Consider the following 25,382-nt stretch of genomic DNA (forward strand, 5'->3'; position numbering starts at 1 on the left):
AGACATTTGTTGTCTAATGATCGCGATGATGGTTATTGTGGGTGACTGGACTGTGACTTGAAGTCCTGGTTTAGTGATTCCCAGCTGCTGTGTAATCTGAGCCGAGGATAGCGACAGCCGGGGTGGGCGACAGTCGGGGTGTTTGGTGTTGTGGGGGGATTTAGGGCTCTTCCTCTCTGTCTTTACTCCCCCTCTCGCTCTCTCGCTCTCTCTCTCAAACTTAATATTTAAATATAGTGCAGTGCTGTGCAGTGGAGAGGTCTTGGAGCATGATGGCAGCGCGAAGTTTGGGGATATTTTTTGGAGTTGTGACTATTCTCGGGACTTCGTTGGTTCAGGGTAAGTGAAACTTTTGGCACGTCCTCACTGACCGGCCAGCTGCCTTCTTATCCATCCAAATAATCGTCTGCCTATCATGTGCAGGCATAAAATCAGCGAGACAACAGGTCTGACACTGCAGCTACATTGACTGTAACAAAACCTCCTGAAGACGTGTTAAACTTTGACAAACGTGTGTAGACAATACAGATTTTAACCAACTTTAGAAGCAGGAGAAGTTTCCTTCTGTTGGCCGATGTTTTCTGAGTTTTTGTGGACATCTGTGCTTCAAACTCTGCACTTTATTCCTGCATTTGGTCTTCAGAACTCACCATATACAAAGCATGTTGGGTTCTCTGCTCATGTACAGTAAATGTTGATGTTTGTTGATATTGATATTGATATTGACGAGGATGATCTGTTCTGTAGCCTGCTGCATGAATTACCAACAATATATGAGTTCCCTTTGAGGACGATGGATGCAATTGGACACATGTAAGTCAGACTGAAGTAAAAGGTTGGTCTGGAAGCTGTTCTGGTTGGCACCAATGGGTTTCCACAACCAGAGAGGGTACAGCTAGAACCAGAAGTGAAGCCTATGATATGATTTGGGACTTCATTCTGGAAATCCAGTTGCGACTTGAGAGGGAGAGATGTGGTGAGTCGTTCCCAGCAGTTGTCTTGAGTCCATCTCCTCGGTGGAGGTCAGTTACAGTAAATAAATTCCTGAAGTGCCGACGTGGATGAGATTCATCCTGAAACGTAGACTCTTGATATTACTGGTCTGGCACGGTTGCTACATTACTTGGATGTCACATGGAGTCTGGGAAACAGTGCAGTTGGATTGGTGTCCATTTTCAAACAGGATGTCTCAACACTGATTACATCTCTTCAAACATTGTAGTGAAGACTGTCTGACCAAACCAAGCAGACTCTGGGAGTTTACCCAGTCAGTCAGTCAGTCAGTCAGTCAGTCAGTCAGTCAGTCAGAACCTCTTTAACTCATGGGTTTGGCCTCCCACAATCTTGGTTCTGTTTGAGTTTCTGCCTTTTAAAGGAAGTTTTTTCCTTGTTACAGTCTCCAAGTGTTTGCTCATGGTGGCAGTTGCTTCTGCAATCACAAATCAGTGCACACGGCTCATAGACACAAATAACTCAGAGACATAGAGGTCAGTGAAGAATCAGAAGGATTCAAATGTGAGTCAGTAAAAGAACGTTTTGATCCTGGACTTAAAAAATCCAACGGAGGGGGCCGGTCGGTCGGGGAGGTTGATGCTGATCCATGATTGGGAGGCTGCAGCAGCAAAGACCCGGTCACCCCTGAGCTTAAGTTTAGCTGTCAGCCATGTGGTTTCTATACACTTAGAGCAACAGCTGAACTTACAGCGTTGGCATTAAGTCAGACTCAGTGGAGGTGTGATATTTGGTCTGCGATTAAACTGAACATGGACTGTAAAACAGAGCTGGAAGACGGAGCAGAGACACTTTCTTCCTCTCTCTGGATTAAATTAAAATCCCTCGTCCTCGTCTCATGTGCCAAATCGTCACATGAATGTGTGTGTGCACTGGATTATGGGACGTGGTCCGCTCGGGGAAGCTTGGCTGGCTTTCACCTATAGTCAAACAATCATGTTGTAATGTTTGTGCGGCCATGACGCCCTGACCTGCTGTGCCGGCTGAATTCTGGTTAACTCAAACAGTCAGTTCAGCCAATTCACAGAAATGAACTCGATCACAGAGAGAGCTGTTGACTGATGTATCGCCTGTATCATCATCATCATCATCATCATCACCATCATCACTAGGACCAGGCCAAAGCATGGACACCAAACATGAACTGTACTTGTCATCTTATAATAAACTGTGTTTGTAGATGGATCCAAAAATCATTGAGTGTTTAAATTGAATGTAATATTATAGGAATATTGCAGTAGTACTAAATAAGATGCACTAAGCAGGATGCCATGAGGTCAGTTACACAGACAAACAGGAATGTTAGAGCTGTACAGTGATTTTTATGTTATTTTTGTTGGGCATGCCATCAAGTCACACGTGTATTGTCGAGATGATTTATACTTTCTAAGAAATCCCTCCTGTCGGTTTATTTTCCTCTGTGGTGAAACTGGAGTATAAGGACTATGGATCTGTTTACACTCTCACATCTTAACGAGGCATTCTCACATTTCAGATTTCACTGATGGTCACTCAGTTTTCTCCTCCGCGTCTAATATTTAATACTTAATAATTAATCAGGAGGTGAGACGTCTCATTGCTGTCATTACACAGTCTACTACACACAGTGTCTCCTGGGAGAAATCCAGCTCAAACTATCAGACTACATTTGTCTTTGATTGGACCCGGAGATGAATCGATCATGGAGGGCGACATCTTTACTGCTCTGTAGTGTGACTGTCACCATTTTTTCCTAATGATGATATTGATGATTATTGTAGATGACCCGAGTGTGACTTCCCAGCTTCAGGTTTCCCAGCTGCTGTGTAATCAGAGCTGTGGATAGTGACAGCTGGGAGGGAAGAGGCAGCAGGTCAGAAATAACTTCCCTCTCTTGGTCTCTCTCTTGAAGTTTAAAGTGAAGTGCGGCTGAGGAGCTCGGCGTGCGGTAACACCGCCATCACGTGCAGCTTCTATAGACCGGCTCAACAGAACATACAGAACGTGTTCCTGTACTCTGAAATGTACATGTAGATGACATAATGTAAAATCCAAATAAAAAGTTAATTTTGAAATAATTTTGTATCTGCACCAAATTTGTTTACGGTAATTATTATGCCAAAAAGATCACAGTGTTGTAGTCAAGACGACCTAAACTGAAACCAAGTCGTGACAAGGACCAGAGTTTACTGAGAACGAGACAATACCGAAGCTTTGAGGGGTTAAGACCAAGTCAAGACCTAGACCAGACAACATCCTACTTAGGCTAATATTTACCACATCTCTGGGGGTAGGTCCCAGTTGTCTCAGTCAGCGTTGAGTTGCAGGATTTGCAGATAAAACTGATGAAAGTCACGGCTTCTAGCTCCTGTCTCCATCTCCATCATTCACTTTCTTGGAGTGCATGTGTAGGGAGGTGGGCATGGGTAACACGAACACAAATTTGATTTATGAGTCAAGTTATTTGTCACATATGATGATGCACAACTTTTTATTCACCGTAGGCACAGTTCAGACTGTTTCACATGTTCCTCCCCGTCCTGTCCTGAAATATTAATCAGACATTATTACGAAAACTCAGATTGTTGTGTGTTTTATTCCTGCAGTTCAGTGCAATGAGGAGTCACATCTGATCAGAGACTTGTTCAAAAACTACAACAAGAATATCCGCCCGGTGGTTCATCCTGAAGACAAGGTGGAGGTTCAGATCAAGCTGACCCTCACTAACCTCATCTCTCTGGTGAGATAAGTTCACCATCATTCCCACAATCAACACCTACAGCTCAAATATTCACTATTCACTTCTTTATCTACACCTCAGAATGAAAAGGAGGAGACTCTGACGACCAACGTGTGGATTGAGATTGTGAGTTTCCCCTCTCTATGTTACGTTTGCCTGCAGGACTCCTCAGAGTGCTTCTCACTTTTTCACCTCTCAGTTGTGCCGAGTTTTGAATGTCGCTGCTGACCTTTCTCTCAAATGTCATCTACAGCAGTGGTCTGATTATCGCCTTGCCTGGAACACATCAGACTATTATGGCATCGATATTATTCGTGTCCCTTGCAACACTGTGTGGCTTCCTGACATTGTCCTTGAGAACAAGTAAGGCAGTAACAAAGACTTCAGTCCTGCAGTGTCTTTATACTCTTCTTTGTATAATGTCCTCAGCTGTTCTTGTTCTTTATCCTCAATCTCTGCAGCATTGATGGAAACTTTGATGTGGCTTACTACGCCAATGTGTTGATCAGCAAAGATGGTTGGATGTACTGGCTGCCTCCTGCTATCTATCGCAGCACTTGTGCCATCGAGATCACCTATTTCCCGTTTGATTATCAAAACTGCACGCTAGCATTCAGGTGTGGACACTTCTAAATATACTGTATGTACTACATGTTTAGTTTGGTCTGTTTAATATGTGCTTCACCCTCCAAATGGCTTCCCTAGTGATTTACCCCAATTAGATCAAACTTGGCACTGATCTTTACACTCATTGCCCAGCGCAAGTCTCAAGTTACTGTGGTGAGAATCAAGCCAAGTCCCTGTGGTATGTTGAGTAACACAAGTCAAGTCATACTAAATTCTGACGGTCTTTAAAAGTTAAAAGACAGTCGTTGAGTTTTATTTTCAGTGTCATCGTTGTTATCAACAATGAAACCCTTGGTTCCAAATTTTAGTAAACTTGGATCAGCCCTTGCATGATATCCGGTGACTGCCAAGTTTGCGTAAATTACACTTGTCACCCAATCATGTTTCAAAAACAAAACCTAACTTGACCTTTTGAGTCATCTGTCTCAGGTCAAGTCATGTAAACAAAGTCAAAGTCAAGTTTTTAATCAATGTCAGCAACTCCTCAATCTTTACTCAACACTGCTGCCCAGTGCAAAGATTTATCTCAGGGTGTCGAGGTGGATCCTGGATGGAGCAAACTAATTGTGAGGACTACCAGAGGGTAAGGCACACCCTCATAGAGCTTGATTTACATCCAGGTTCTTCTTTTCTAGATCCCAGACGTACAGTGCCAACGAAGTCGATCTCATCTTGGCTGTTGGTGAAACAGGAGAAACTATTGAATGGGTGGACATCGACCCCGAGGCTTTCACAGGTACAGTCCATCCAGATCCAACACCCCTGATATTCAAAACCCAAAATTCACCTCCAGCTAATTGTGGTTTCACCCCTTTAGAGAATGGAGAGTGGGCCATCGTCCATCGTCCAGCCAGGAAGATTATCAACAGGCGGTACTCCGCAGATGACCTTGAGTATCAGGAGATCTCGTTCAATCTGGTCATCCAAAGGAAACCCCTCTTCTACATCATCAACGTCATCCTGCCCTGCTCCCTCATCTCATCACTCGTCGTACTGGCCTACTTCTTACCTGCACAAGGTATGTGTCTAATTCCCTTCAGCTTGTATTGCATGGATTAATACTGCTTTAAATGGGGTGTACTCCTACAGTGGCCATAATATTCGGTGTGGTCCTCTGTCTCCCCTTCACAGCTGGGGGACAAAAGTTGACTGTATCCATCTCTGTCTTGCTGGCTCAGACTGTCTTCCTCTTTCTTATTGCTCAGAAGATCCCTGAGACGTCTCTTTCTGTTCCTCTCATTGGCAAGTAAGTCAGTTTGTGTCGTCTGCTGACCTCTGCTGGTTTCTTTTGTCTTTTGTTTGAGCCTCTTGTCCAACACAGATCTTCTCTAACGTCTTCCTCAGGTACCTGATCTTTGTTATGTGCGTCACAACTCTCATCGCCACAAATCAAATCGTAGTGCTTAACTTCTCCCTGCGCAGCCCCAGCACTCACACCATGTCCCATTCCATCAAACATGTAAGTGCATCATGTGCAGCGTCAATTCAAGACTTATTTAATGTGAACTAACTGCTGGCCCCTTCCTTGTAGTTGTTCCTAGAAATGGTACCTCGCTTCCTTGGCATGTCCCCCCTGGTGGACGACAGCGAGGTGACAACTGAAGTAAACGGGGTGAAGGAGCGGCGGAGGTCCTTCGGCCTCATGCAGAGAGCAGAGGAATATGTACTGAAACAACCTCGCAGTGAGATGATGTTTGACAAACAGAGAGAGAAGCATGGCCTCAGCAAATCCATCGGTAAGACGTCTATGACCCAACAACCTTTTAGTTTTTTTATATAAACATCTGATGTAGTTTTATCTGTTTTATTTGAATGCTTCAGGTCACACTGTTGTCTAACTGTCTCCTTCCTTTCTCAGTGGATAATATCGATGTCAGCAGCACGGCTAACCTCTACAAGAGTTTGGCCCAAGCTGCACCCGAGATCAAGCAATGCGTGGACGCCTGCAACTTCATTGCCGAGAGCACAAGGCAACAAAATGACATCGGATCTGTGAGTGTTGCTTTAAACTTTATCTGCTCAGCCGACAGTCGGTGCTCACATTTCAGTCTATTTATTTATTAGATAGTTTTCCTGTCAAGCAAACTGTTACCGTGGTTATTTAATCACTTTATTTCCAAATACAGGAAATTGAAAGCTGGGTCCTGATCGGGAAGATGATTGACAAGGTGTGCTTCTGGGCTGCCATTCTCCTCTTCATCTTTGGCACAGTTGGGATCTTCCTAACTGGACACTTCAACAGGGCGCCTGAGTTTCCATTTCCCGGGCAGACCAAAAAATATGTCCCGAGTTAAAAAACATAAAACAAAAACCCTTTTTTGCTCTGATGAAACCTCTCCGAGGGTCACTGTGCCTCGTGCTGTCTGCACAGCTGAGCGGTCTTGCTCGTTGAGTTCCAGGCTCAGATTCAGGGTTGTGTTAGCCGGGCTTTAATAAACCTGCGTTCATATTCACAGCTCAGACTTCTTCTTGTGAACACACGTCAGCCAGCTGAGGCTTTTCTTTCAGTTCTCCACCTTAGTTTAAAGTTCTGTTGATGTATGGGTGGATCATGTGATGTTTTAAAGGTCCAGTGTGTCAGATTTAGCCGGCTCTATTGAAAGAATATGGCAAAAATTAAATATAACCTTCATAACTCTGTTTTCACGAGTGTATAATATAAGAATTGTGATGTTTTGTTACCTTAGAATGAGACTTTTATATCTACAGATGCTACGGCTCCTTTTCCATGGATGTTGCTGGCTCTACATAGACCCGTGTGGTTCCTTTACGCATTTTATGACCGCCATAGTTTTTGCTTAAAGGACCAGTTCGTAGGATTTAGTGAAATCCAATGGTGGAGTTGCTGATTGCAACCCCCTTGCATCTCTTTCTTAGCATTAAGAAGAAACTATAGCGGCCACGAAATGTATGAAAAATGTGTGTCGACCACTATGCGTGACAGTGTTGATGCACTTATGGACTCAGAATAGAAAGTGTAAGTCTGACTCTAGATTCACACCTTTCACAGCCACCGTGCCGTCCTTCACACCTGGAAAGGGAGTGTGAGTAAAGGGGGTGGACTTTTAAATCATCATCATACCAGTTATGATTATTATTTGTCTGTTATGTGTTTAAGCAGACTTCAGCTCAACACATTGCCGGTCCTTCATGCGTCAAAGTCTGGATCCGTTTCCCTGCATGTACTATGTCTTATGTGAAGAAACTGTGCACGTCATATGAGCCAGCCAACTCTGAATCAAAGCCTTATTCTTCTTACTTATGACTTATTTATTAGAGCGTCTTGTTAGAGGTAGATGACTCAGAGGGATATTGTCTTGATTCACTGTGCCATGTTTTTTAAAATAAATATTTTATTTTGTGCATTGTGACTTGTTTAATCGATTTATTTCAAAGTGTGAGCTGTGTGAAAGCTCCCGCGTTAGATTAGGAAAATGTTTTAATGTCACACTGTAGTTACTAAACCATACTTAAAGAGACGAAACAATCAGAAAACTGTCATGATAAACACTTTTTCATCATTCACTGATTTTTAAAGACTTGGATCTGCAACCAGATACTTGTATGATGTACTGTATGTGTTTTACCATGATGTTAATGATCTTCTGTCATCAGCCTGCTCAGTGGTGGTTGAACACCTCCATGTGGTGTGAAAATTGTATTACACCAAAGCAGAAAGCTCATTTCCTGCTACAGCATCAGCTGATCCACTCATCGGGGGTGTGATCCTTCCGGATAATTCCGGAAATCTGGCTTTTTCTGACCTGGAAATGAGGGTCTCATAAATCATGCAAACCCACTTGTTTATTTTTAGCGGGGAGGGGCTGAATATTATTAAAATTGATATCATTGTGTCCTTTGGCAATCACACCTATGACTCATCCTTGTCATACTGTTTTGTGTTTGCTGCCATTTTAAATGAGTTAAAGTAAAAGATCTTCTATATTCTCACAAAAGGTTTATTTCTCTCCATTTCTGTTGATGTTTGCACTCGAATATCAGGGTTAGTTCATCAGAGGTGGAGTAGGCCGGGTCATGGTGTCGATATGTCTGAATTATCCACAGTTCCACAATGTGATTATATCACATGTGATATAATCACATTGTGATTGTATCGTAAAGTTCCCAAAGCGAACCAGAAAAACAAATGTTACCATAAAAGGAAATAAAGTGAGAGATCTCAGGAGGGTAAACATGAAAGACCTTCACGTCTGGGTTTGGAATATGAAGAAAGTTCAAAATAAACAAGTTATAACAGAAACATAGCCCGCTCAGAAGAATTAGATGATCATTTTTTATACAGTAAATAGACCTTTCAGAATCAGAATCAGAAATACTTTATCCCAGGGGGAAATTACTATTTACTAAATTACTATCGTGTCCCATACTCTGTCTGAGACTGACAGGTTTTTTAATTTTGATGAAATGTTCTTAAATCTCAAAGGTTCCTTTGTGTCCTCATGAATCGTGTTGATATGTGAGTGTTTGGAGCTGTTTCAGTCAGTGACATGCAAATCACGACAGATTCAGGCCAGTTACTTTGCATATGTGATGACTCCACATGATCCCAGTCTAAACACAGATATCACACATTATTCCTGAATATATGGTCTTATTTAGTGTGTTCGTGATTAAATCGTGAATATACATGTTGTTGATAAGAGATCATATTTTCTTTAAAATAGACACAAAAATTCAACATACCTGAAGTTAGCGAGCTCCGGTGCACACTCATTAACGTTAAAAGCCCGCGAACTCTGTGTCGTATTTTATTTTATTTTTAATTTTTTGTTATTATTCGACGGTTTTTGGTAAGATTAATGTAAATAACAATCTACACAAATATAAATGTTTTTAAGACACATGTTAAATGTGAGTTTTGGTGTTTTTAAGACAAAATATCATCGTCAAACGGTTTAATTTTGATGAAATGTTCTTAAATCTCTAAAACAGACGCAAAGTGAAGTTAGCTAGCTCAGGCGCGAAAAGTACTTCCGGTACACACTCGTTTACAACATTAAAAGCCCGCGAACTGTGCGTCGTATTTTTTTATTTTGCTATTATTCGACGGTTTTCGGTAGAATTCGTGTAAATAACAATCTACGCAAATATAAATGATTTTAAAACACACGTTAAATGTGAGTTTTGGTGTTTTTTAAGACAACATTTCGGTTTAATTTTGAAAAACACGGACCGGAAACGAGCCTCCCGTCAGCAGAACATTCCTGATGGCCGGTCCGGACTTGTCGGTTCTTGTCGGTTCTTGTTGTTTTGGGCTAAAAACGTTAAAAACATTTTTGTCAGTTTGCAGCTCACCTGAGCAGTCTCACCTGTCTTCATATGTGTCTGTCTGCTTTATGTACACATGTGGTTAACACACACACACACACATATATATACACAATAAAATGCGTTAAAAACAGATTAACATATATATAAATATATAAATGAGCTCCCTTCTTGAGACAAAGCTGCCCGTGTCCAGGCTGCTCCCCCCGGCTCTCTTCCTCCATGCTGTCCCGCTGGACACCCCGATGGGAGGGACTAAAGCTTCATCAGCTCCGGGGAACCGATGAACCGTGAACCGACCAACACATGAAGCTCCGCGTTTAATCTGACTCCTCATGTTGTAATCTGTGTGTGTGGATCATCTGAGCCGGGCGGTGTTAAACTCACAGCAGGTATGTTTGTTTCTGCTCGAAACTCGGTCGCATATTTTCTGTCTCCTCTGTGTGTGTGTGTGTGTGTGTGTGTGTGTGTGTGCGCAGATGTGTTAATACCGACATATAACGTGGATAACGTGATTCACGGTGTCCAGGTGACGTTTGTGGCGTAGTTTGGTGCATCCAGGTGTAGTTTGTGGTGTTAAATGTGTCTCTGTAGGAAACAGTGAAATGGGTGGAGACCATCAAACTTGAGAGTTTTGGAACCTCCACCTTGATATCCGCAGTTTTAGTGGAGACAGTTTAAACCCTGACTCCTGCTGGCTCCTGCTGGCTCCTCACGGCTCCTCACGGTTCTGGGTTTTTTAATCAGACTTTGCAGCAAACAGGAAGAAAAGTTTAATTTTAGTGACTGACTCAGCTCTGCTGGTTCAGTCATGGAGGAATGTGTGACACATCCTGTCACTGCATGCAGTCTTTATGTTTCAATAATGCAAACTCCACCCAGAGCAGGCTCTGAAACTTATTCTGAAGGAAAAACATCTGTGTTCTGTTCCAATGAAAGGATCCAGATAGATAGATGCGTTATTGATGCAGAGGGACATGCATGCAAACATACATTAGAATTAAAGTGTTAAGTGTTGAACAGAGAAGTCACCGTGACCTTTGCATGGGAATTTAGATTTGATTTGATTAGATTTATTTAGCACATAATTAATTACATTATCCATAAAAGATAAAACAAACAAGAAAAAGAAAAAAAACCTCAAAAACAAACGAACAGCAAAAGGATATTATGCACAGCGGACATGCAAGGAGGTCCGAAAAAACCCTCAAGGGGCTTGTCAAGAGAACCTCCTTAATTAAAAATGTGCAGGGAAATTAAACATTTGCATATGAATATATGAATATATAATTAATAATCCTTCACAGGATGTCTGGTTGAATTTTGACCAATAAAATCAAGTAATAAAAAGTGCCAATACTACATTTTGAACTCCAGATCTATTTAGAATATATCTGACATTAATACATTCATTATTATTCCTTATGATTTACTGTTTGACCTAAGACACGAACACATAACAACCATAATGATTTAAATAGATATTACTGTTGTGATATAACCATTAGTCACTGTCCTTACTTCCTCCAAATCACTGTCGGCTTCTTCCTCGTAGAAGATCTGATCAGCAGTCTTTCAGCCGCTGACCTCTGAACCTCTGTCACTGTTGCTTGGTAACAGAATACTTGATTACAGCTACAAAGGTCTGGGTGTGACCACTGTCCATACAAAACACACACACACACACACACACACACAGAATATACACTTCCTTGATTTGACCCACACTGCTGGCTCTACAATCCATTTCAATAGAAGCAGATTTGAGCCGGAACAGCCTCGATGTACAAAAAGTTTTAACATTTTAAAACTTTATGTTACTTTAAGTGATCATGTAACATTTACAGGCTCCTCACTCCTGAAACCTGGCACCACCCAGAGCTCCGTCCACAGAGTCATTGACTGTGTTTTTGTCTGTTTTTGGCACCAAAGCTACGAATGAATGTGGCCTGTGAAGTTTAGATTGGCTGTAGATCTCCAACAGGAACCACCTCCCACCCGCTGCACGGTTTCCCATGAGGCTCGCTCACGCTTCCTGCAGCCCTCAGCTGCTCAGCTCGTTTAGAGCCGGGCTTTAAATCTCACATGTCCAGAACCAGAATCCACACACACACAGATTCATGCTCACATGTTGGATGTTGGAGAGGACTCTGGGTGGGTGTAGTGCAGAATTTCACAGGTGGGAGACCAGAGTAAACCTGAATGTTGACAGAGTTTCACTTCATCTGTCGCTTTCTCAGATAATCAATCACGTCAGTCTGGACAAACAGCTGGACGTGAAATCCACGAGCGAGTGAGTGAGTGAGTGAGTGAGTGAGTGAGTGAGTGAGTGAGTTGGTCCACCTTCACAGCAGAAACAAACACGTTTACAGCCTGCTACAAAAACTGTTTGGTCTGGATTTGTGAAAGTTCTTCAGAGCCTGACAGATCACAGATCATCAGCATCGGGGTGTTTGTTTTCTGATATGAAGCAGAAAACTGACAATTTAATTTAAATCATTTGGATCTATTAATTATGTTTTTTAATGTATAGTTATTTAAAATTAAACTCCAGTGAGTTTATTGTTAAATCTTGTGTCATTCTAAAGTTTAAATTACTTCAAGTTAAATAAAAACAAAAACTTTTTGAATGTTCAACGTCTCACCACCACCATCACCATCTTCATTCATTCGCCTTCACACACACACACACACACACACACACACACACTCCTTTGTCCCGTTGCCCTGGAAACGTTCAGTCATTCTACCCGCACACGATACAAAGGGGTTCACAAACACACACACACACACACAGACACACACACACACAGACACACACACTTTTCTCTCACCGATCGCCGGATCCTCGACTTCTCGTATGTCGATGACCTGATCACCAGGTGAACTCACACACACACACACACACACACTGTACTGTGTCAATCAAAGTACTTTTACAACTGATACTACGTCTGCAGCTGCCACGGTTACTACCACAGCTAGTACAAGTACTGCTGCTGTTACTGCTTCATCTGTTGGACTGTGTACTGACTCCTCATGTTTTCTGTGCTGCGAGCATAGACACGATTCATTTATCGGAAACAGAAGCTTCAGTTCGACATTATAAAATACTTTAAATCAGTAGAATTCATTCGTGCTTTAGAAAACAAGTCATGTTATGACAAAACACTGTAATACAGAGATGCAGGACTGACTAAACAGGTCTGTCCACAGCCGACCGTGAAGGTCTGCAGCTCTGCAGCTGAAACAGTTTACTGATATTTCTTATCTGTCGTGGTCAGCTGCTTCACTCTGGCTCTGCATGAAGCAGACTCAACCTGCATGAGGAGATTCATCCAGGTTTCCTCCCCCCTGGGAGAACATGATGTTTGCTTAGTGCTGACACAAACTCTTTCTCGTTGTCTTTGCTTCACAGCAGCGTGATGCCGAGTCCGGAGGATGTGATCGAGCCGGTGGCTCAAAGCTCGACGGCCCAGAACCTGGGCCAGAGGCGCTATATGACCGACCTCCACAATCTGAGTCCAGACGAGATCGACGGCCTCATGTCGAGCAGCGGTGAGGAGAACTTTTATAAACCCGTTAAACTTGAGCTTGTGTGAGCTACATTCATCCATTAAACTGTCGTGTGATGTTCACAGAGGGTCGTCCTTTCCTCGTGGTGCATCATCTTCCTGAAATCAAAGAGGAGGGAATACCTTACTTAATGCCCGGTACTCCGATTACATGCAAAGTGGACAACACGGAGAAATACACGACCCGCTCAAAGGTACGAGTTTTCCATTCATGTGTTTGTTACTTAGACAACAGACGGAAAAACATTTCAACATCCATAAAATCTGATGACACAGTGTCGCTTGAAGTAGTTAAGCTGCTACATGAAACGTTGCCGCTTTTTTGCTGACATGAATACGAGTGTGTACTTTAGTCTTTGTGTGCACAAGACTGCAGTGGAAGCATCTCTGTATGTTTGTGTTCAAAACATGTTAATCTGTACTGTAAAGATAATAAATGAGTTAATCAAACACGTCCGTTAGATGTGGAAGAACTGCTTCTGCCCTCGTTTACTCCTTTTCCATCATGCAGGTTTGCAGTGAAGCGGGTCACCTTAATCGACCCTTTTAAATAAGCGGTTCAGAGATAAAACAGCCCGCTGTGGCTCGGGGTGATGCCCAGAGCAGCAATATCTGAGGACAATGTGACCATAACTGATAAGACGGGGTATAAAAACTTGAATAAATTATCATTTAAACCTCACTGAACTCTGTTCTGTCACTTGATTTTCTCATTGGCTCTCCAGGTTAACGTCGGCACGCTGTACACAGTGAGTCTCACACATGGCCACTTCCACTGGACAGTGAAGAGGAAGTACAAACACTTCCAGGAGCTGCATCGCGACCTTTACAAGCACAAGATGATGCTTCACTTGTTGCCTCTGGGAAGGTCTGTTTGTGTTTGTCTCATGCAAATGAAAGTCTGAGTTGTTGTTGTCAGAATTCAGCGTTTTGAATATTCAAATTTCTCCCGAAGGTTTTCAAAGGAGAGGCAGCAGCTGAGAGCCATGTCGGAGGAAATGCCCAGCCTGCACGGCACAGAGCGGACCAGACGGACCTCCAGCAAAATGGTATCAGACCAACCAAGCAGACACACATATGTGGAATAAACAGGACATGATGTGTGCAAGCCTGAACACTCAAATATTGTCTATATGTTGCCTGACAAATGGTAATAATAATAATGTAAGGGTCCCGTATTTTACACTTTATATCCTTAATGAGATATATTTGTGGTTTTCAGTCTCAGTATAGTTTTTACATATCCCCTCACGCTTCTCTCTGAAGCCCGAGCAAGAACGTGACGTCGAGTTTTCTTTGTTTCATTAATATTCATGTCTCTCTTCTGATTGGCTGACTGTCAAGTCACCTAGACCTGCTTTATAATGGTATGGGACCTTTAATTGACATCATAAACATGAGTTTGTGCCTCTCTGTCTGTTGAAAATTGTAGAAATACCTCGAGGAGTACCTGAATGGTCTGCTGGAGAACGCGTTCTGCAGGAACTATCACGGCATGGTAAAAGCTTTAAAACGACAAGAACACACACGCTCATATAAAAAGTGTATGATGACATTTTCTCATCTGCTTTTCTTCCAGCTGGAGTTCCTCTCCGTCGGCGCTCTCTCCTTCGTCACCGATCTTGGACCCAAAGGCCTGTAAGTAAACATCCTGAGAGGAACTGAGTGGGCTCACGTTGCATGTTAGATCTTTAATGTGTAACATGTGTCTGCTTGTCTTAGGGAGGGACCCATCTTCAAGAGGTCAGGAGGTCATCGGATCCAAGGCCTGAACTGCATCGGTCACCATCAGTTCTGTTTCCGCTGGTCGCGGCGCTGGCTGGTGGTGAAAGATTCCTTCCTGATGTACATGAACCGAGACAACGGCAGGATCAACTTTGTGCTGCTGTTTGACCCAGAGTTCAAGGTGAAGGTGGGCCGAGCGTACACGGACACCAAGTACGGAGTCTGCATCGAGAACTTCACTCGGTAGGTCGGCCGTGTGTTGGTGCTGACGGCTCAGGTGTTCCCATAGATTCTGTTGTGCTGTCGTGATGCATTCATGGTCTGTTTGTGGTGCGTTCAGGAGTCTGATCATCAAATGCAGCAGCTACAGACAGGCTCACTGGTGGAGTCACGAGATCGACCGGCTGTCAGAAAACTGTGACTACCTCAAAGTGCAACGCTTCGAGGGCTTCGCTCCGCCGCGGGAGAACACGCTCACCAAATGGTCAGATGGTCGTCGGCATGGCGTTTACAGCTTCCTGTCTCCAGGTTTCATTCTCATTGGCTAATCTTTTTGAATCGTGGTTGTTGTTGTGTGAAGGTACGTGAACGGAAGTGGCTACTTTGCAGACCTGGCTGATGCCCTGGAACAAGCCAGGGAGGAAATCTTCATCACAGACTGGTGGTAAGTGTGGAGGCTTCATTTACCAAACAAAGGCTTGATATCTGGAATATTCCCGAAACATCGACCGTGTGTTAGTTCACCTGACCTAACAAGCTCGATCTGTACCTCAAAGGTCCATCCATGAATCCATCTTTCCTCTTATCCGGGGTTGGGTGTATCAGGGTGTTCCAGATGTTCTTCTCCTCAGAAATGCATTACAGCTCCTCCTGGAGGATCCCGAGGCGCTCCAAGGGTAGATGGGTTATATAGTCCCTACAGCAGGTTCTTGGTCTGCCCCAGGGTCTCCTGCCCAGATCAGATGTTGAACCACCTCAGCTGGTTCCTTTTGACAAAAAGAATTTCATTTCGTCCACTTGTATCCGCGATCTCATTCTTTCCGTCTCTACCTAAAGCTCATGGCCATAGGTGAGACAATTATCTGGTGCAGTACTGCAGACGCGACACCGACCCACCAGTTCATCACGCCTCCATTTTCCCATCACTCGTAAACAAGACTCTGTGGATACTCGAGCTCTTTGCTTGGGGCGGCAGCTGTGTGTGTTTCTAATGAGGATCCCGTCAGAACAGATGCTGATTGTTGCGTCTTTCTCTCAGGCTCAGCCCTGAAGTGTTCCTGAAGAGGCCGGCTACAGATAACTACTGGCGCCTGGACGAGATCCTGAAGCGCAAAGCGGTAACGTCTCCCTCCTTCGTCTTCTTCGCTTCATTATCTGCGCCGATTGTTTTGCCTCTCTTTGAACGTCTCCTTCATGTCCTGCAGGAACAAGGAGTCAAAGTGTGTGTCCTGCTGTACAAAGAAGTGGGGATGGCACTTGGCATCAATAGCGAGCACAGCAAGAGGACTCTCATGAATATGCACCCAAACATCAAGGTCTGTCACATCCCCTCATCACCTCATGTACAATCAGCAGAGGCTTCATGTTTTAACACTGTGACCCCTTTATGTCCGTCAGGTGATGCGACACCCTGACCACGTGTCGTCTGTGGTGCTGATGTGGGCTCACCATGAAAAGATTGTAGCCATTGACCAAACGGTGGCCTTCGTTGGGGGCATTGACCTCGCGTTTGGGAGGTGGGATGACAGCGAGTATCGGTTAACCGATCTGGGTTTGGCGAGGACCAGCGGTGTAACCGAGGAGGAGCGCAAAGGAGACACAGTGGTAAGAACGTGATGAAGCACTCGCTTTGGGTCACACTCCCCTTCAGGCGCTAACGTATGTTTCTGTTCACCAGGATAACGGCGTGGCTGATGGTCCAAAACCATCAGAACCAGATAAGCAAACAGAGCTGGACCCCGAAGATCTGACCGGAAACACGAAACTGTGGCTCGGCAAAGACTACAGCAACTTTATCAAGAGGGACTGGGTCCAACTGGACCGACCGTTTGAAGGTATACTATCGAAATCTGCTTCAGTGTCTCACGCACAGACGTGCAGAGGTTCAGCACACGGAGCTCAAAGGATTGCTTTTCATATTTTTTCAGATAACATCGACCGTACTCAAGTTCCTCGCATCCCGTGGCGTGATCTGTCTGCAGGCCTTCACGGCCACGCTGCCAGGGATGTGGCGCGCCACTTCATCCAACGCTGGAACTTCAGCAAGGTCAGACTCAAAGCTTCGTTAGCATAATCAGATTTACAAACGAGTTTACAGACACGACTAACGGGAAGGTCTTTTGTTCTCTGTCTCCTGTAGATCTTCAAAAACAAGTACAAGGACGAGTTCTTCCCTTATCTTCTCCCCAAGTCTCACTGCACCGCTGACTCCCTCCCGTTCACTGTGCCAGGCTCCAAGAAGGCCAAAGTGCAGGTATTTACAGCCAATCATCATCCAGGTCCCCAGCAGCCAATCATCATCCAGGTCCCCAGCAGCAGCTGATCTCACTGCCTAGTCCAGCAGCAGTCAGCCCAGCTCGGCGTCTGTCTTTCAGCCTTTTATTTCACCAAGCTCTCACCAACCACTAAAAGTCAGGGACATCAGAGGGAAAACCAGAAAACATTTTCTTCATAAAATATGATCTTTTCTCTTCTTAGCTTCCTCCGTCAGCGTCCTCTTCACTCTCTTCTCCTCTGCCATCACGTCCATAGAAGCTGCTGAGCCTGGTTACCTCCTCTTCTTCTTCCTGGTAGTCCATAACGCCTGTTGGTACAAACACTCAGTTCGTCAGCTTGGCGGTGAGCTCAGAGCGACGGGTACCCGTACGCCAAGCTGACGGACTGAGCTAACAGCAGCTAACAGCAGCTAACATGAGCTAACAGCAGCTAACATGAGCTAACATGAGCTAACAGCAGCTACCAACTGAGCTAACATGAGCTAATAGCAGCTAACAAACTGAGTTAACATGAGCTAACAGCAGCTAACAGACTGAGCTAACATGAGCTAACAGCAGCTACAGCTGTCAGCAGTTTACTTCACTGTCCATCATAAACTCTGTAAATCACAGAGAGTTGAGGCGGAGCAGCCGGAGGACATCAGAGGGAAAACCAGAAAACATTTCCTCCATAAAATATGATCCAGTTTCACCAGAATCAGTGAAATAGTTGCTGCTGTGTGACTTAGTGCCGTAAAGCGTTACGTACTTCTCAAAGTTACACAGTGTGAGAACAGACGTAGAATCACAGAGTCACCGTTCACCTGAAGCGTGGCGCTGTCAGGTGCAGTTACTCGGTGATGGAGTGATTTTCCCACATGATGCTGGAGCTCTCTCTCTGGTCACCGTGGGTGGCAGCTCTGCCAGAGAACAGTGAACAGTTGTGAAACAACACCAGAGCAAAGAAGATCATCCGTTTACACACACGAGGACAGAAAACCCTCACAGAGTTTATGCATCTTCTATCAAATTAAAAGCCATTTATCTGCATCTGTGTTAACTCAGAGAAACCAGTGACGCGTACTGACTGTAACCAAACAGAGAGAAGCCGATCAAAGCCTCGTACTGGGTGCAGCTCTGTGTTTTACATTGTGTGACAGCATGTGAGCGCGAACAGGAAATCAGATGGATTTCAACAAAGAGTCTCTGTTCTGGCTGCTGAAGTATTCAGAGTATTCTTTACGATGGCAGATGGTGGAACGAGCGCAAAGCCTTCACTTCCAACATGTTGATCCTGTTTAGTAAAGCCAGAGAAAACAAACACTCTGCCAGCGACGAGCAGGGACGACCACGGGAAGGCTTCATGGGAAATGAGGTCCATCCTCATTCAGCGTCAGTTTCTATGCTTTGTAAAGCGTTCAGGCGGTGCATGTTGGGTAACAATAGCTGGGTGGATTCTCTGTATTCTGTAGCAGGCGGTGGCCTGTAACCTGAACCCTGCTCGTCAGGTGTTGTTGATCCCATATTCAGGTTTCAGGGACACATGTCGGAGCTCACAGAGTTCCTGTAGTTGGAGTCAAAGTTAATGCAAACGTGACGTCAGCGGCTTCAGGATCCAGAACGCAAAGAGTTTATGACTCTATAAATAAAGTGGATTGATTGTTTATCTTATTAGTCTATCCCAGCACCATGCGCTCATCACAGGGCACATAGAGACACAAAGACAGTTCAGAGTCCGGTTCAGGTTCTTGTTCAGGTTCTTGTGTTTGGACTGTGGGTGAAACGATGAAACGTGATTTATATTTCCAGGTGCTGCGCTCGGCTGATCGTTGGTCTACAGGAACCTGCGAGAGCTCCATCCTCAACGCCTACATCCACATCATCGAGAACAGTGAGCACTTCATCTACATCGAGGTAACGCTGTGTTTTATCTGTCGCTGGAACCGAACACCTACAAATCCTTCAGTTAAACTGCAGTAAACGTCGGCTCAGTTTTATTCCTGATGTTTCAGCACGTGGCTCTTACTTACTCGCGCTCCATTTGACACATTTCACTGAGCGACTCTGAGTGAGTCGGGAGGTTTTCCTGAGGCTGAGTGCAGCCACAGCTCGGCCTCCTCACTGCCAGCTACCTGCCTGTCTCAGCCCTCACCTCATACCGAGCCGCCATCTGCCTCCTCTCTGCCCTCAGAACCAGTTCTTCATCAGCTGCGCCGACGGGAAGAACATCAACAACAAGATCGGCGATGCGATCGTGGATCGGATCTTGCGTGCTCACAGGTCAGATTTAAGTGACTCAAACACGTGACAGGAAGCAGCACACGTCATGATTCTTTAGTTTCAACATGTCATGTGCGTCTCGCTGCAGAGAGAAGAAGAAGTACAGGGTGTACGTGGTGATTCCTCTGCTTCCTGGATTTGAGGGTGACCTCAGCACCGGAGGTGGAAACGCCATCCAAGCTATTCTGCACTTCACCTACAGGTGAGAGTCTCCTCCTCCTGTTACCTGAGACCAGGACACAACCCGTGAACTTTCACCTGGCTCATGCAGATCTATGGTGCTGAAATGATCACATGTTCTCAACACCTTTTCATACACATGTCTCTTGTTTGTTCGATGCATGGAGGTAATATAGTCCCAACACATCTGTATATTTATGCATCAGTGCAAACGTTCAGAAACCTCGAGCAGAACCTGGATCACGGTGTACGAAGGAGTTGAATGTCTGCTTCATCCTTTTTATGATTTATTGTCGTTCTATTGTCCTCCTGCATTAATGACTTCATTTACTGGCTTCTTAAAGGACCGTGTGTCGAGGAGAGCACGCCATCCTGTCACGACTCGGTGAAAGTGAGTTCCTCCTGCTTCCTGTCCAACATGTCTGTCCTTCTTTGTCCTCGTGTTGTCCTTTAGTCTGAAGCTGCTGGTGCTTGGTATCTGTCCACCAGCATCTTGTCATGCTTCACATTCATACGTCTGTCTGAGTGTCTGAATACAGCGTCACTGTGTTTTTACTGAACTGGATAATGTGCTTCTGGTCGCCTCTCCAGTTGAGGACCAGTGGACAGAGTACATCACACTGTGCGGCCTGCGAACGCACTCCCAGCTCTCCGACACGCTCGTCACGGAGCTCATCTACGTTCACAGCAAGGCCATCATCGCCGATGACCGCTGCTATCTGATTGGTGAGTCATCGTGGTTAAACTATGTCCACCAAACTGAGACTGACTGAAATATTTTCATGTGTTTTAATGAAGACACATTATAACCTGTGTCAAACTAAAGATCTGCAAGGGAACAAATTTATGGACATGTATTTGTAAAAATGAATAATTAAGATCAAGACGTATAAATCAATATTAATAAGCTCTTTGAGCTGCAGCAGCACAGAGGCTCGGGGATAGAAAGATCAAGTAATGAATATAAAAATATTAACGATATTATTCTGTCGTTGATTTTAAGGTTTGTTTATCGAGCTACATGTTCTGCTGCACGTACAGTAGATTTCATTCTTCCAGCATCGCTGCGTGTCATTTTATCTCCCTGGTATCAGCCTCAGTGTTGACTGTTCGCTCTGCGTCACTGCTCGTAACGTTGAAGGTGTTCAACCTGCAAAACAAACAGTGACCTCGACTGTTAGTGCCAGATTAGCCTGTGAAGGACTGAACTGCCTCTTTTTAGATCTCATTTAGAAATGAATAAACATCTGAAAAGTTTTAGGAGTCAAAGTGTTGTCGTTTAAGTTGTTCTAAATAATCAGTTTGAATTTGGTGCAGCTGCTTTCATGGAAACTTTCCAGAAACTTTCATGTTAAACCAGGTTCAAGCTTAAATCCAAAGACTTAAAGGTCCAGTGTCAGATTTAAAATAGTATGCACGACTCTGTTTTCATTCGTGTACAATCACTAATGAAAAGTCTTGTTTTGTTTCAGAATGAGACTTTTACACGTGCAGACAGTCCGCCATGTTGAGCCGCCATGTTTCTACAGTAGCCTAAACACTGGCTCTGTATGGGGCGTTTTGCATTCCTCACATTTCTGATGGCCTCTGTAGTTTCTCCACATCTGAGAGCGGGGCGGTTCTACAGGCCTGTGATCGGTCTGCTCTGAGAAACACACTGACACATATTTATATCTCATATATATACATACTGTATATCATATAGAGTCAGTACGTTCAGTATGAACTCAGATTCAGAGCACTGAATGCAGTGAAGTACAGACAGCCTGACATTCAGCATTCCTCCTGAATCATCATTTCACCGAATGACGCCACATCACTGTCTGTTCCAGGATCAGCCAACATCAATGAGCGCAGCATGCTGGGTAACCGCGACAGCGAGGTGGCGGTGTTTGTGGAAGACGAGGAGCGCGTCCCGTCCGTCATGGGCGGGGAGGAGTACGAGGCGGGGCCGCTCACGCTGGCTCTGCGTAAAGAGTGTTTCAGGTCAGTGATGGAGTGACACGTCTTTGTTTCAGGAGATGAAGGACAAGAAACGACTAAATATGCTAATTAAGGGGGCGGTCCTAATTCAATCTGATACAGGATTGGTTAGTCGGAGGATCCCGTGCCACAAATTAGACGATTCTAACGATTCATCTAGACACAAGCCAGCTGAAACTTAGTCTCTGAGACGTCCCCACAGACTGTCTAAAACCTGGACGTAGTCTCTGTAACGTCCTACAGACTGTCTAAAACCTGGACGTAGTCTCCGTGACGTCCCCGCAGACTGTCTAAAACCTGGACGTAGTCTCTGTGACGTCCCCGCAGACTGTCTAAAACCTGGACATAGTCTCTGTGACGTCCCCGCAGACTGTCTAAAACCTGGATGTAGTCTCTGTGACGTCCCCACAGACTGTCTAAAACCTGGATGTAGTCTCTGTGACGTCCCCGCAGACCTGGACGTAGTCTCAGTAAAAATAGCAACAATCATAACAACATGACAAACGTCTTTTGTTACTTTCAGCGTTCTCGTCGGAGCTTCTTCAGACCCGAGCATCAACATCGATGATCCAATCAGCGACGAGTTCTTCTTCTTGACCTGGAACGAAGCTGCTAAAATGAACATCGCCATTTATGACAAGGTATGACCACGGCCGTCCCCACGTGTTCCTCCCTGTGTGCAGCTTCAGTGTCCTCACCTCTCCCTGGCTTCTCGCAGGTCTTCAAATGTCTTCCCTACAACTCTGTCCACAACATGCAAGACGTGAAGGGGTACACCAGCCAGGAGCGCCTCTGTGACATGGACCCCGAGCAGGCCAAAGAGGAGCTGAAGGCTGTCCGAGGCCTGCTGGTCCACTTCCCCCTGAAGTTCCTGTGTGAGGAGAACCTGCTGCCTCCGCTCAACACTAAGGAAGGCATAGCACCCATGGAGCTGTGGACATAACCACAGATCACTGTGTAACGTTCACCACTATACACTAGTATATAACACACTAAAGTAGAACGAGCACTAACACTGACTCACACGGTGAGCACATCTATCTGTTAACCACTGATGTTTCCTTATTAACTGTGAGACGAACATAACCACTGAAACGTAGAGTCTGCTGAACCTGTGTGTGCAAAACAAAATGAATGTCTGAGTCAGGAGCAGGATGGAGAGGCTGTACTGGAAATGGAGCATCTCACATGATCTGGGAACATAGTGTACAGTTATTGGTGCAAGGCTTTTTGGGTGGGTGGGTGGCTCTCTCTCTCTCTCTCTCTCTCTCTCTCTCTCTCTCTCTCTCTCTTCCTCTGAGGCTTCACCTCTCACTGCAGTGCCAGCAAATCTGTCAGAACATTTGTGGTTGTTATGGTGACGGATATAAAGAGATGACTGGATCGAGGCTGAAATAAAAGAGTCGAATGGGGGACAGAGAAGGGAGAGGACTGATAAGAGGAAGGAACTCACTGAATCAGGATGACGCTGGGAAATGGAAGGTGATCTGTCGACTGACGCAAAGTCATTTTTAATCGGTTTTTTTTTGGTGTGGGGGGTAAATGATCAGAAAGGAAGGGAGGGTGTGATAATTAAAGGGTGTTAGGTTGATTTACTGTTAATTGTTGCCTCTTTATCTTCTTCTTTTTTAAGTCACCATGACAACCAAGTGAATTATTATTTCAGCGTGTTGTCAGAGAACACATTCCTCTGTCCACTCGGCTTTGCTGCCTGAACGCAGAGACTGCCTGACCATTGATCAGCTGTTTTCCATGTGGGCTCCACAAGTGCCATAAAATATGTCTTTCATATCTACCTTTGATATTAATTCAGGTGCATTATATTTAGCCATAACACTGTAGCTGAGTAGAAACATAATGTGGCTTTTAATTCGTATATATAGTCATATTTTTAACGTTAAGCTGCAGATCTCTTAAAATCTGCTCAGTGATCCAATCTGTTGTCAAACATGTAGCATCCGTGGCAGCTACTGATTTGGAAATATCATGTAATAACTCATAACCATATCCCTTGTGTAGAAAAACAGGAGTTGGGTTACTGTTGCGCAGTAATAAAATATGATAAGCATGCCTCTGTAGCTGTGAGGCAAAGGGAGTTTGACCAAGGTGAGGACGGGAATACGGAAGCTCTGAAACCTGAGAGTGAACAAAAGAAAAGATCTGTGTCATGACAACAGTGGGATGTTCTGAGCCTTCAGGTGTTTCTTATCAGACTCAAAACCAAAACCTGCCCCATGTTTGAAACAGGCCTGCCTGTCAACAGATGACTCAGACCTGACGTGCAGTAATCTGAAAGAGTTGAACCTTGTTCTTCAGAAGCTAACACTCCTGAGGTGGTTTCACTGCAGACTTCTTCTTCTTCTGTGAGTGTGACAGGCGTCCCAGGAGAACGGCGTCTCGCTCTACATGAAGCACCTTTCACAGAGGAGCCAGTAAAACCATCTGTGTTTAGAAAGTGTTCACACTTTCCTTTGGAAGGCTTTTAAACGCCTCTCTGAGCCTTTGCACACTTAGACGCTGAGTATTTGCTTTCTTATAGCACAAACGGCCACGGCCACGCCTTGAATCACGTTCTGCAGAGACGTGATCTTACACAGTTTGTTTTATTGGCCTAACAACACATTTTATCTATACTGTATCTTACTAATATATATTTTTTTACTGTCTTTTGTGGAAACTTTTGTGGGCTCTGTAGATGTAGGTCAGTACCTTAAAGTTGATCATGTATAAGTTACTAACACTGATGATAAATATTCCTACTGTTATGAACTTTCAGTCACTTTTATTGTTTCCTCAATAAACTTGTTTTTTATGGAGTTTACTTACTTTAAAAATATGCATGTTACTCAAAACTAAACGTCCCATGTACCTTTTTTTTAAATATGAGAATATACAGTATACAATATTTGTACTTTTGATGAATGTAGGTAAGAGAGTTTAACATTAAATATGATTATAAGGAAACATTTTATGTAACCACATGTTTATTTTTACATAGAGAATCATGACAAATGTGGACAGAAACCCACTGATTTTATATCTCATTTTATATCCTTTGCTGTCTGTATATTCCTGGATGAAATCATGTTTTCATAGATCACAGATCAAACATGTTTTAACGCTGAAATGTTCAATAAAACACTAATGCAATCCTCTGGGTTATTGCCACATGATAGCGTCAGTTATTTATGACATGACAGACGGGATTGTGAATCATCCACATGCATTATGATGTGCAGGAGATAAGGTAAGGCGGCAGGCCTTAACGGAGAAATAACTCCAGCCATAATAAAGCTGATGGGGAGGCAGATAGAGCAAGAACAGGAAAGACTGGGCTGTGAGGTGAGATCACTGTTTGTTAGGGTTAAAGAGTGTTTCATGTGTGTTAGTTTACAGCTGTGAAATCCACAGCAAGGTACCCTGTGCCCAGAAAATGTAGTTACTTGTCAACAGCTGCCTGTTAGTTCCTGTGATTTTATTTACAGTACTGTATGTTACTTGCCAACAGCTGCCCGTTAG

The 25,382-nt window shown here is 44.2% G+C and overlaps 2 protein-coding genes across 2 annotated transcripts; both read left to right on the plus strand.

Moving 5' to 3' along the window:
* Window positions 1-178: 178 nt before the first annotated feature.
* Window positions 179-7,722, plus strand: chrne (cholinergic receptor, nicotinic, epsilon). Its single transcript, XM_010753488.3, has 12 exons — window positions 179-339; window positions 3,597-3,730; window positions 3,812-3,856; window positions 3,984-4,093; window positions 4,192-4,347; window positions 4,993-5,093; window positions 5,175-5,375; window positions 5,489-5,603; window positions 5,702-5,816; window positions 5,889-6,093; window positions 6,216-6,349; window positions 6,484-7,722. The coding sequence occupies exons 1-12, from the start codon at window positions 270-272 to the stop codon at window positions 6,649-6,651; spliced, it is 1,554 nt and encodes a 517-aa protein (XP_010751790.1). The 5' UTR covers window positions 179-269; the 3' UTR covers window positions 6,652-7,722.
* A 1,882-nt stretch (window positions 7,723-9,604) lies between these two features.
* pld2 (phospholipase D2) lies at window positions 9,605-25,033 on the plus strand. The gene is made up of 24 exons (XM_027273761.1): window positions 9,605-10,038; window positions 13,065-13,204; window positions 13,288-13,415; window positions 13,947-14,089; window positions 14,177-14,270; window positions 14,654-14,719; window positions 14,801-14,859; window positions 14,944-15,189; window positions 15,287-15,430; window positions 15,527-15,610; window positions 16,205-16,283; window positions 16,371-16,481; window positions 16,564-16,770; window positions 16,844-17,000; window positions 17,094-17,212; window positions 17,306-17,419; window positions 19,230-19,334; window positions 19,612-19,700; window positions 19,789-19,902; window positions 20,225-20,271; window positions 20,472-20,606; window positions 21,713-21,866; window positions 22,387-22,504; window positions 22,582-25,033. Exons 2-24 carry the CDS (start codon window positions 13,072-13,074, stop codon window positions 22,804-22,806), a joined length of 2,871 nt encoding a protein of 956 aa, XP_027129562.1. The 5' UTR covers window positions 9,605-10,038; window positions 13,065-13,071; the 3' UTR covers window positions 22,807-25,033.
* The last annotated feature ends 349 nt before the right edge of the window (window positions 25,034-25,382 follow it).

This window comes from Larimichthys crocea, chromosome XXII, assembly GCF_000972845.2.
Source record: "Larimichthys crocea isolate SSNF chromosome XXII, L_crocea_2.0, whole genome shotgun sequence".
NCBI lineage: Eukaryota > Metazoa > Chordata > Actinopteri > Sciaenidae > Larimichthys > Larimichthys crocea.